This window comes from Martes martes, assembly GCF_963455335.1.
Source record: "Martes martes genome assembly, chromosome: 7".
NCBI lineage: Eukaryota > Metazoa > Chordata > Mammalia > Carnivora > Mustelidae > Martes > Martes martes.
In genome coordinates this window covers 131,477,646-131,489,232 of record NC_137894.1, presented here as the reverse complement: position 1 = coordinate 131,489,232, position 11,587 = coordinate 131,477,646, and the positions used below count along the sequence as shown (strand labels likewise).

At 39.4% G+C, this 11,587-nt stretch overlaps 1 protein-coding gene across 1 annotated transcript in view; it reads left to right on the top strand.

Annotated features, from left to right (window-relative positions):
* The first annotated feature begins 1,835 nt into the window (after nt 1-1,835).
* RBM25 (RNA binding motif protein 25) overlaps nt 1,836-11,587 on the top strand; it is a 60,637-nt gene continuing 50,885 nt past the window's right edge. The window contains exons 1-3 of the mRNA XM_080807932.1: nt 1,836-1,989; nt 2,250-2,438; nt 11,037-11,157. Of these exons, the coding sequence (XP_080664058.1) occupies nt 11,052-11,157 (106 nt within the window). The 5' untranslated portion in view covers nt 1,836-1,989; nt 2,250-2,438; nt 11,037-11,051. The remainder of the gene's footprint in view (nt 1,990-2,249; nt 2,439-11,036; nt 11,158-11,587) is intronic.

The following is an 11,587-nucleotide window of genomic DNA, read 5'->3' as shown; positions in this document are numbered from 1 at the left end:
GGATTTCTGTGTTCATGCTGGTAGTTGTAAAAAATAGGCATAATCTGTTTTTTTCCCTAAAGATTTTATTTATTTATTTGACAGAGAGCAAGAGAGAGAACACAAGCAGGGGGAGTGGCAGAGGCAGAGGGAGAACCAGGCTCCCCACTGAGCAGGGAGCCCAATGTGGGGGCTCAATCCTAGGACCCTGGGATCACGACCTGAACAGAAGGCAGCTGCATAACTAACTGAGCCACCCAGATGCCCTCATAATCTGTTATTTCAAAAGTGTAACTAGCATTTGACTAGCACTTTACTGAACAAAGTACTTTCACATGCATTAGTTAATTTAATTCATCTTTTTAAATATATCACTTTTTTTTCCCTTTAAGATAGATTTATTTATTTATTTATTTGAGAGAGAGACAGTAGGGGAGAGCATAAGAGGGGAGAAGGTCAGAGGGAGCAGACTCCCCACGCAGCAGGGAGTCTGATGCGGGACTCGATCCCAGGACTCTGGGATCATGACCTGAGCTGAAGGCAGTCACTTAACCAACTGAGCCATCCAGGCACCCAGTTAATTTAACTCTTGCAATAGCTCTGGGGAATAGCTATTATTAGCCCTACTTAATGGTAAGGAAACCTAATAAGAAATACAGGTGGATGTAAATTTTACAAATGATAGTAATGTTAGAACCTTTCCCATTATTCTCCCACAGCATTTTATGTTCTGTTGGTACTCACATATAATGATTTTTTTAATTCAACAATTATTTATTGAGCATTTGCTACGTACCAGGCCTTGTCCTAGCCACTACCATACAGCAGTGAACAAGAACGACAATCCCTAAAAATTTACATTCTAGTGGGGTAGGGAAAGACAAACCATAGAGTAAGAAAAATACATAGGGGGCGCCTGGGTGGCTCAGTGGGTTAAAGCCTCTGCCCTCGGCTCAGGTCATGATCTCAGGGTCCTGAAATCGAGTTCCGCATAGGGCTTTTTGCTCTTCAGGGAGCCTGCTTCTCTTCCTCTCTCTGCCTGCCTCTCTGCCTACTTGTGATCTCTGTCAAATAAATAAATAAAAATCTTTAAAAAATTTTAAAAAATACATAGTACAGTAAGTAGTGATAAGTGCTATAGAGTAAAATTCGGTAGGAAAAGCAGATAAGGAAAGGGTGTATGTTTCAGTTTTATACACGATGGTATGTTTGTCATCTGTTCCGCGTTGTTTGCAGCTCTTCCCAAACAACGGTAAAATCTCACTTGCATTTACCTTCATACTCCAAGCACTTAGCTCAGCATCAGGCACTCAGGGAAACGATATTTATTTTTTAATTTTTATTATTTTTTTTAAAAAAAGATTTTATTTGACAGAGATCACAAGTAGGCAGAGACAGGCAGAGAGGAAGGGAAGCAGGCTCCCGGCTGAGCAGAGAGCCCGATGTGGGGGCTTGATCCCAGGACCCTGAGATCGTGACCTGAGCCTAAGGCAGAGGCTTCAACCCACTGAGCCACCCAGGCACCCGGAAACAATACATTTATATTGAAAAAATGATAAGCCTTTCGAGAAGCAACAGTTGGGAAATAAAAGCCTGGGAAAAGATACCGCCCCTAAATGTTCATAAATTGAAGAACCATTTGTGATTAGTTTCCCTTATTTCCATTAATCTTGTTTTATTTCCGTTCATCTAGTAAGTGAAGATCTTTTCGGCACCTTTATATTATAGAATGAAAGTTATGTGAGACGTTTTTACAGGCCGTTTTAGATATTTCAAGTATCCTCAGCCACCTCTTCGGCCCTACCAGCGCGCACAAGGGGTGTGCGCGTGCACTGGAAACTACCACGCCCTTTGCCAGTTAGTTCTTGGTATCAAGGGTAGCTGTTTTCCACGGAAAGGTCAGCACTCGCCGTTTCCACTGCGGTGTGAGGTGAGGCCCGGTCTGCAGTACGCCGAACCTCAACGAGCCACAGAGGAAGGCTGTAAACCCCAAGACCCACACTACAAAAGGTAAGACATTTCTAAGAGCCTTTGCGCCCTGCGCAGCAGAACCTTGACCTCAAGATGGCGTCTCGTAGTCATAAGATTTAATCAGCTCCAATCAAAAATGGCAGGGTGGGTCGTAATTTACAGCTTGAGCCTTTCTAGTCCCCACGAGGCGCTCCTTCTCTATGGTTATGCGCCGCTGCGTGGTGATTCAGAGCCCAAAGAGAGGACTATCTATACGCATTCTTCTCTATGATTCTCCTCTTCACTCTCCCCGGCCGCAGTGCACGCCGGGCAAGAGGAAGACCTCCAGAAGCTCCCCGCGCAGCGCGGCTGTGTTTGCGGCCTGTGCGAGTAGGCGCTTCGGAACCAGACTCCCGGCGAGCGGCGCGCAGAGACCTCGAACCGGTGGAGCCCGCTGGTAACCTGGAGCCCGGAACACCGCGAAGACCACACCGTTTCCTCAGCGGCGGGTGAGTTCACGCCTCTGGACGCGTGTGGGAACCGGGAAACCGGGTACCTCGGTTGCGGGAGGAGGGGAAGCCAGGGAGGCTGCGAAAGGGCCGGGTGGGATTGGGGGGGTAAAGGGGGGGTTGGGTGGGGGAGGGGACGGGCACGAGGCTTGGGTTTCTTCACTTCTCTAAGGCCTCGAAAACCAGTGGGCCCATCAGGAGCCCGCGGAGGCCGGACCTACTGCCAGAGCTTTCCTCCTTGCATTGTCGCCCACTTTCCTTTTCCCCTCCACGGTCCGCCACAGAGTGAGTCGCCTTGGCCCATTCTGGGCTTCACGTTTGCTACAAAATGATCCGTCGGCCCCTTCGGAGCCCTTCTCGGAGGCCCCTTTCTAACCCGAGCTTGCGGAGCCCTACTGTAGATTTTCGGGGCCTAGGACACTCTTGCCCCAGGCTCTGCTTACGAGCCATCGAGCACCCACCCTTTTTAGCGAGCTGCCGGGTCCCCAACGGATTCCTTTCCTTTCCTCTTTCGTCATCCAGAGCCCGCCACCGAGTGGACTCCCTCACTCCCCCAACCCGAGTTCAGCTAATGCCCACCTTTTTTAGCACCCCCCCTGGCGCTCTCGAGATTGTCATGAGTATTGTGGTCCTGCCCCCTTTCTCTTCTGGAGGTTGCAGTAAACTATATCCCCATTCATTCTAGGCTATGACCCAAGTGCCACGTTAAAATGCGTTCCTTGTTTCTTACTCTTCTTTGGTCTTCAGTACTTTTTAAATACGTTTTTCGAAGTAGATCTCGGAATATGAAGATTATTTTGAAGTTATGTAATGTGGATTTGTATGGCCATGGAAAAGCCATTTTGGTACTGGGCACAGTGGAGCAGACCAAAAGGAGGGTAGAGATTGGACTTCTCTTGTACCGGACTGCTGTAGTATGAAGTATCCTGAATTAGGTAGTTGGCAGTAGACAATTTTTATGTTGTTTTGGGGACTTTAATTTTTAGAAGATTTCCAAAAACCTTCAGAGGCCTTGAAAGGCATCCAGTTGGTCGTTGGTTCCTCATGATTCAAGCAGATAGTATGCAGTTCTAATTAATTAACTTTTCTTAAAGTCTTGGTTTTCTTCATCTGTAAATTGAGGATTAGAGTAGTGTCCGCTTTGTAGGTTATTGTGTTTGGGGACTGAGAAAAACACCTAAAATCCTTAGAGCAGTGGCTAAGTAACATAGTGTTTAGTCCAAGTTAACTGAAACTGTTATTTAAGAGCTTAAGTGGGGACTCTTAACATTTCTTCTGCTGTATTCTGAATAAGTTTTTATAAATAAAATCAAAGTTAACCCTTAATAAGTTTCTTCTTGGTATGTTGTTACTAGAAAGAGGCATTGTGATAACAGTCAATCCAAACAGCCTTTGGATTGGTAATTTCAGGATAGTGGGGACTTTGGAGTCCCCACCCACTTACTGTTTTCCCTTGGACAGGGTAGCATCTTCATCTGTAAGTGAATAATGTATGGGTGCCAAGTAATTTGGGAGATTCAGTGAGATAACGTATGTGGAAGACTTTTGTAAACAAATAAGTTGAAATGTTAGTTAATATTTTCATTAAATAATTGCTCTACTTGGGGCGCCTGGGTGGCTCAGTCAGTTGTGTCCCAACTCTTTTTTTTTTTTTTTTTTTAAGATTTATTTATTTATGAGAGAGACAGAAACTCTCAAGCGGACTCCTTGCTGAGACTTCTGCTGAGCAGGGAACCTGCCACGGGGCTGAGTCTCGACTTGAGATCATGACCTGAGCCAAAATCAAAAGTCAGATGCTTATCCGACTGAGCCACCCAGGTTCCCTGAGCCATCCAACTCTTAATCTCAGCTCAGGTCTTGATCTCAGGGTTGTGAGTTCAACTCGTTTTCCACCCTTGGTGTGGAGCCCACTTAAAAAAAAAAAAAAATCTCCTTGGGGTTATCAAATTTCTATTTGGGATTCCCAGAGTAGTTTTCCCTTTATTTACTTACTTAGGTATGGTTCCAAACTACTTCTGGGAGGAAAGTGTTTTTATTTTTCCAGTGTTAAAAAAAAAGGCACCATATATTAATAATAGTTTGGATTAAGTGTTTTTATTTTGTAGTTTGGTATCTTTTTATTCCACTGTGGTAAGGCTTTAAATATGGTTGTTGGTTTTTTTTTTTAAGATTTTATTTATTTATTTGACAGACAGATCACAAGTAGGCCAAGAGGCAGGCAGAGAGAGTGGAAGGGAAGCAGGCTCCCTGCTGAGCAGAGAGCCTGTTTCAGGGCTAGATCCTAGGACCCTGGGATCATGACTTGAGCTGAAGGCAGAGGCTTTAACCCGCCTAGCCACGCAGGCTCCCCTTAAATATGTTTTTAAAATAGGATGAGTTCATTTTAACATTGGTAACTACTTCAGACCTATTACGAGTTTGGATTTTTTTTTTTTTTTTTTTTTTTGTCTGAGAGAGTGAGCATAGGCAGACAGAGAGGCAGGCAGAGGCAGAGGGAGAAGCAGGCTCCCTGCTGAGCAAGGAGCCATGACCTGAGCTGAAGGCCGCCGCTTAACCAACTGAGCCACCCAGGTGTCCCTCGAGTTTGGAATTTTCAAGTAACTTTTTGGGTCACGGATTAGCTGTATACTTCTCTCATTTACGTATGGTTTAAAGAAAAATTATATTGACTATTTTGTAGCTTTGGAAGCAAAAGTAGTCATTGAGTCGTTCAGTATCTTACAAAAACATTCTGTGTATTTTAATTTTGATAGTCTTTTCTGACAACTACCACTGCCATTCCTAAAAGAGTTTTAATTGATTCCCCCTTAAAGTTTTTGAATAGCTTTTTTCTGACCCTTTGAATTTTGAAACTTCAGAAAAGAACATAGTATTTACACCACCAGAATTGTTGATACTACCTTTTAAAACCTAGTACGATTTCAAACTTCAAAAAAAGTTTCAAGAATAGTAGAAAGAATTCTCAAATACCTTTTGCCCAGATTCCCCAAATGATAACATTTCACAGATTTGCTTTATCCTCTCCTTTTTCTTCATAGTTTTCTTCTGAAATGTTTTACTAGTAAGCTGCAGATGAGGTGTCCCTTAGTCCTTAAACACTTTAGGTATATTTCCTAGAATAAAGACATTTTCATATTTAACAACAGTAGAATGAACAAAATCAGGAAATTAATACTGACTCAATATTGTCTGATATACAGGTCTTAATTGGATTTAGCCTGAAATTGCCCTGAATTGGTATTGCTTTTCTTTTCTTTTCTTTTTTTTTTAAATGATTTTATTTGCTTGACAGAGATCACAAGTAGGCCGGAGAGGCAGGCAGAGAGAGGTGGGGTGGGGAAGCAGGCTCCCTGCCAAGTAGAGAGTCCATGCCAGGACCCTGAGATCATGACCTGAGCCCAAGGCAGAGGCTTTTATTTTATTTATTTATTTTTTTAAGATTTTATTTATTTATTTGACAGACAGAGATCACAAGTAGGCAGAGAGGCAGGCAGAGAGAGAGGAGGAAGCAGCAGGCTTCCTGTTGAGCAGAGAGCCCGAAGTGGGGCTCCATCCCAGGACCCTGGGATCATGACCTGAGCCGAAGGCAGAGGCTTTATAACCCACTGAGCCACCCAGGTGCCCCTTGCTTTTTTTTTTTTTTTTTAAAGCAACTTTATTAAGGTGTAGTTAACGTACAAAATACACTCTCTGTAACGTGTAATTTGATGATTTTTTTGGTAAATGTTCAGAGTTGTGCATCTGTTACCCCAAAAAGGATTCCTCTTTCCTTTTTGCACACCACTCCTTGCTCCCACCTCAGCTCCAGTCTACCACTAGTTTTTCTCTGTAGGTAGTATTGCTTTTTAATCATTGAAGTTGGTAAAACAGCTAAGTGGAAATCTCAGAAAAAGATCAGTTCCCTTTTTTGGAGACTTGAGTATTTTCATATCTCTGAAAAGTTTTCCTGCTAAAGAAATTTTTTGTTAATCAAGCATTTCCTGTTCTTGAGACATGGAACACTTTCTCTTAGGAATAGTTCCTGAAGACTTTACTTCTGTAGAAATTCAGTTTGAGAAATGATGTTTTGAAGGGTTTGGGTTGCTTAGGCTGGGGCAGGTATGTCAGGCCATTGTACCCTGCAGGCTATAAACAAGTGAACAATGCATTCTGTAGTCATGATCATTTATATTCAGTGTAGAGCCACTGGGCTGGCTGTGTAACTATATAATATCTTAAATTTGCTCTTTCAGAGCTAATAAAACCAATACTTAGAAAAGAACCTGACATAAAATTGGAGCTAGATATTTGTTGAATGAATGAATGAGTTGTATACTCATTTACTAAGAAGAATCTGTTGGTTCATTTACCTCTTACCATTCGAAATTTGGCACAGTGTCATGATGGGGTTAGCCACTGTATCTCTTGGTGAAATAATTTGTTTTCTGTTGGGGTAAATGTGCATTGGAGGAATGGTTGTAAGCAGTAGGTGGTATAGGAAAAAAGGAGTGATTTAAAAGTGTAAAGTGGAAAAAAAAAAAAGAGAAAAGCAGAATGCATGCATATTTTGAGTGGTAAAGGTAAATCTTATTTGCAAGGGTTTTTTTTTTTTTAAGTTTTTTTAGATGGAGGAGACTAGATTTATTGAGATAAAATTTGCATGCAATATAATGCACCCATTTTAATTTCAGTTCATTTTGACAAATGCATAATAAACCCATATGACCACTGCCACGCTAGAGATAAGGAACACTTGCATCATAGGTGCTTGTTTTTGTTACTTTGGGCCATAAGGTTTTATACCTACTGGGTAAAAATGCTTTGAGCCTTCTAAAAGTGAAATCAACTCCAAAGTGAAAGTGAAAAAAGTGAAAAAATACAAGTATTTTAAAATCTTACTTAAGGCATTTCAGTGCTAATAGAATAACCTTTGCATTTCTTTTCTTAAACCTCACACATGACCCCTCAGCAGCAGTTGGCTACCTTTAAAGTATTGCATCCAGGATCGAACACTTTAACCACTTCCACCTATTTCAGGCCACCCTCTCTGGGTTGTGTTATTGGCAGTAGTCTCCTGCTTCTACACCTTGTTCTCCAGTCTTAACGCAGTGGCCAGTGGCACTGTTAAAATCTAAGTCAGATCAAAAGTCTTTCAAATGTTTTCCATCTCATTCGTAGTAAAAATCAAAACCTTTACAGTGGCCTACAAAGTACTACATTCTCTGGATCCCCTCCCCCAAGTAATACTTGGTTGGCTTTGACTTTCCTCCGAAATAATCTGTTTCAGCTCTTGGCCTTGCTTTCCTCCCATAAACGCTCCATGCCCACCTCAGGCTGTGCGTATTTGCTGTTTACTTTGCTTGGAAGGCCATTACCTTCAGATACAAGGCTTCTGCCTAGGCCCCTTTGGAGTCTTTTGTTCAATTTGCCTACCTTCTTGGTGAGGCCTGACCGCCATATTTTAGTAGTTCCTAGTCTTTTCCCTACTTTATTCTGCAAAGTACTTACCAACTTTGAATCTCTGTATAATTTGTAGTGAGAGTATTACCGTTTATCAACTGTAGGTAAAAACTGATAAACTTTGCTTATGGTTATAAAAGTTTATTCTCATTTTCACATGTGAAAACAGAAGTTCATTTTGTAAAAACTATTGATACTCTCATTTTAGGATGTTTAAAATGAACATTAATATTTATCAGTGATCACCAGAATTTTAGTTTTCTGGCCACAGGAGGGACCATTATCTTTCTAAGAATACCTTCACTTTTTGAAGCTCGCCTGTGAATAAGCAAGTTGTGAACAGTGCTAAATGAAAGGGCCATAGAACACAGAAAAATTAGAAGTGAGTGGAATGGATATATTGGCATAAACTAAGACATAATCTGGTTAACTTGTACGGAGTGAATTATACATTTAAAAGTCATGAAATAGAATTTAAACACCAGGAATATAGGTCTTTAAAAAATAATACTTATAGCTAATATTTGACAATAAATGATTCTGGAGATGAATTCATGCTCCAGTCTTTGTAAACATTGTGAGGCTAGGCACTGGGTCATTGCTAGCATAGTATTGGCACATGGGAGCTTCTTAATAAGTCGATTTACTGATTCATTCATTGATTTATTTATTCAACAGGTATTAATATCAGCTGCCCTCCTAAGAAAGTGCTGAGATAGAGTATTATAATGATAATAGAAGAGTTTCTGTAAGTAGGACAGTAGCCCTCTGTTAAAAGGAGATACACTCCTGCCCCTTTTATATAGAATATTTGTTTTTGTTTTTGGGCAAAAAGTTTTAGAAAAAGATTATTTAAAAATTCAACACTTCTACAGTCATTAATTAGTTGCATTTTTCCTTTTTAATTTATGCATTTTTCCTTTTTAATTTATGCTGATACTTAATATTTTAAAGTATTTGCAATAGCTTATTTTCTAAGTGTATGAAATCCTAGGAATTTATTTTATTTGTAAAGCTTTCTAAGTATTTTAAGTGTACTGTGTTTTCTGAAATTGAAGTTTAGATTTTATAGAATATTGTATTATCCTAACTAATTAAGTCAAAACACTGAGGAAGAACAGCTCTGAGTCTGAAGGACATGCTTTTCTAAGACCATTTTAAAGAAATGTCTGATAAACAGGTAAAAAGATACTCAACCTCCTTAGTGATTAAGGAAATGCTCATTGAAGTGAGAGCATTTTTTTTTTTTTTTTACCTGTTATGTTGTCATAATTTAAACACTGATTTACTCTAGCAATGGTGAGGATCTGAGCAAAGGGCATTTCCATACATTGGTGGTGGGGATAGAGATTTGTACACTAGCTTTGGAGGATGACTTGGAGGTAAAGTGTAGATACATGTAGTACTAATCTGTACAATAGGATTTCTTGCACAGTGCATAGATTTATATGTCCAAGAATGTTTAGCATTATAAGAGGCAAAATGTTGAATCAACCATCCATATTGAATAAATAATTATTATATGTCTGTGTTATAGTAGTTTACTGCATTATAAAGATTGGAATAGAAGTTAATGAACTGATATGAAGAGATGTTAATGATAATTAAGGGAGAAATGCACCTAACAACATAGTATGATTATATTGTTTGCAGAAAAACACAAATAATTATATATTAGTTTGTGTATAGAAAGGTATTTAGAAGAATACAACGATATATACCAAACTGTTGGGATTAGGGGGCGAGGAAGTGGAAGACATGCACTTTTTATCTTCTCTCTTCTGAAGGGTGAGTAAATCAATGTATGAAACACAAAAAATAGTAGAGACAGATGTTCTTTGAAAGCTTCAAACAACTCTAGACTCCTTCAGTTACAAAGAGTGTGGGGGGAGTTTTTCCTAGTGTCTGACAGATATATCTCCTGTTCATCAAATCACTGCTATTTAGTGCCATCACTGGTATGAGATCACTTATTTTGGCCGCTTTTTAAAATTGGTGCATGGAATCTTCCCAGGACATCCTAATGTAGTTTTTTTACTTTTTCTAATAGTTTTGGACACTCAAGTATGTTCATGAAAGTATAAGATTTGGTGGTAGGGGAGTCTTAAATATTTATATTTGTTTAAAGGACAAAATTAAATTTATTTTAAGTAGTGATATCACAAACCAAATGAAACAGTTCATTGTATTATTGTATTAAAAAATTAGCTTCTAAAAAAGAAAGTTAGCTTCTGATTCTTGAATTTCATTCATTCATTGAATATCATTCAAGAATGGTTAAGAGGGGGCGCCTGGGTGGCTCAGTGGGTTAAGCCACTGCCTTCGGCTCAGGTCATGATCTCGGGGTCCTGGGATCGAGTCCCGCATCGGGCTCTCTGCTCAGCAGGGAGCCTGCTTCCCTCTCATTCTCTCTGCCTGCCTCTTTGCCTACTTGTGATCTCTGTCAAATAAATAAATAAAATCTTAAAAAAAAAAAAAATTTAAAAAAAAAAAAAAAAAAAAAAAAAAAAGAATGGTTAAGAGGTTTGCTTTTAAGTTTACCACAAACTAGGACATTTTTCTTACTGTCACAATTTGTATGTTCTGTTTATATCTGAGTGGTTAGTACGGGTTAGTATGTGACCTTATGTCAGGAGGTTTCTTCTCTCTCAGGTTTATAGTTCACTGAGACATTCATTTGTCCTTGAGGAACTGGCCAACACTGAATCAACAGATACTGTGTAACTTTGTACATTTAGTTTTCAAGGTGCTGATGTATGTAAAAAAATGAATGCATCAGAACATTTAAAGAAAAAAACTGTTAAATAATCTTCCTGGATTCTGAATTTGGTTTAAAAAAAAATTCATTGATGTTTGGTATTTAGTTTTTGGATATTAACTGAACCTCAAAATTTTTTTCTTCCTTTATATGTATTCCCATATGATTGTAGGAGTCTATCCTGAATTTAGATCGTGTACATTTTGGGAACTTATTTTAGAAAAGATCTAAGTTTTAAAAATTCTCAATGGACAGACAGAGAAAAGAGGGTCTTTGCCAACTCCTTTGGGTAAGAAAACTTTAGAATTTTGCAGATACTCTAAAAATGAAGGCCAACAAACCAGGCATATCAAATTGCAAAGTTTTCAAATAAAATGATTTGTCATGATTTTTTTCTTTAGACCGCTGCAGTAAGAATGTCTTTCCCCCCTCATTTGAATCGCCCTCCTATGGGAATCCCAGCACTCCCACCAGGGATCCCACCCCCACAGTTTCCTGGTTTTCCTCCGCCTGTACCTCCAGGTAAGTTTGTGGATACTGTTGTTATTTTTAACTGTACATTTGTCATTATACTGTTAACTTTAGGAAAATGGTACGTACATGACTATGTTTTAGAGTAAAGATGTTAGCACACTTCTGTAAATGTGATACCTTGTTTTCCTGTGACAGTACTTTTCATATCTATCAAATTTATCTGTGAAGATTTTTCAGAAACACCTTTATTTAAAAAGGAAATGCATATTCCAATAAATACATACTAATTTGTATGATTCAGTCGTTAAAAAGGTATACAGTGAAAGATTTTGCTCATATTTCCACATAACCATTGTTACTATTCCCTTAGCAAAAGAGGGAAACAAAACAGGCTCATTGGTTTCTTTATCCTTTCAGATAGTTTTTAATGTACATTACAAGCTGTAAGTATGTGTGTTTTTTGGTTTTTGGTTTTTTT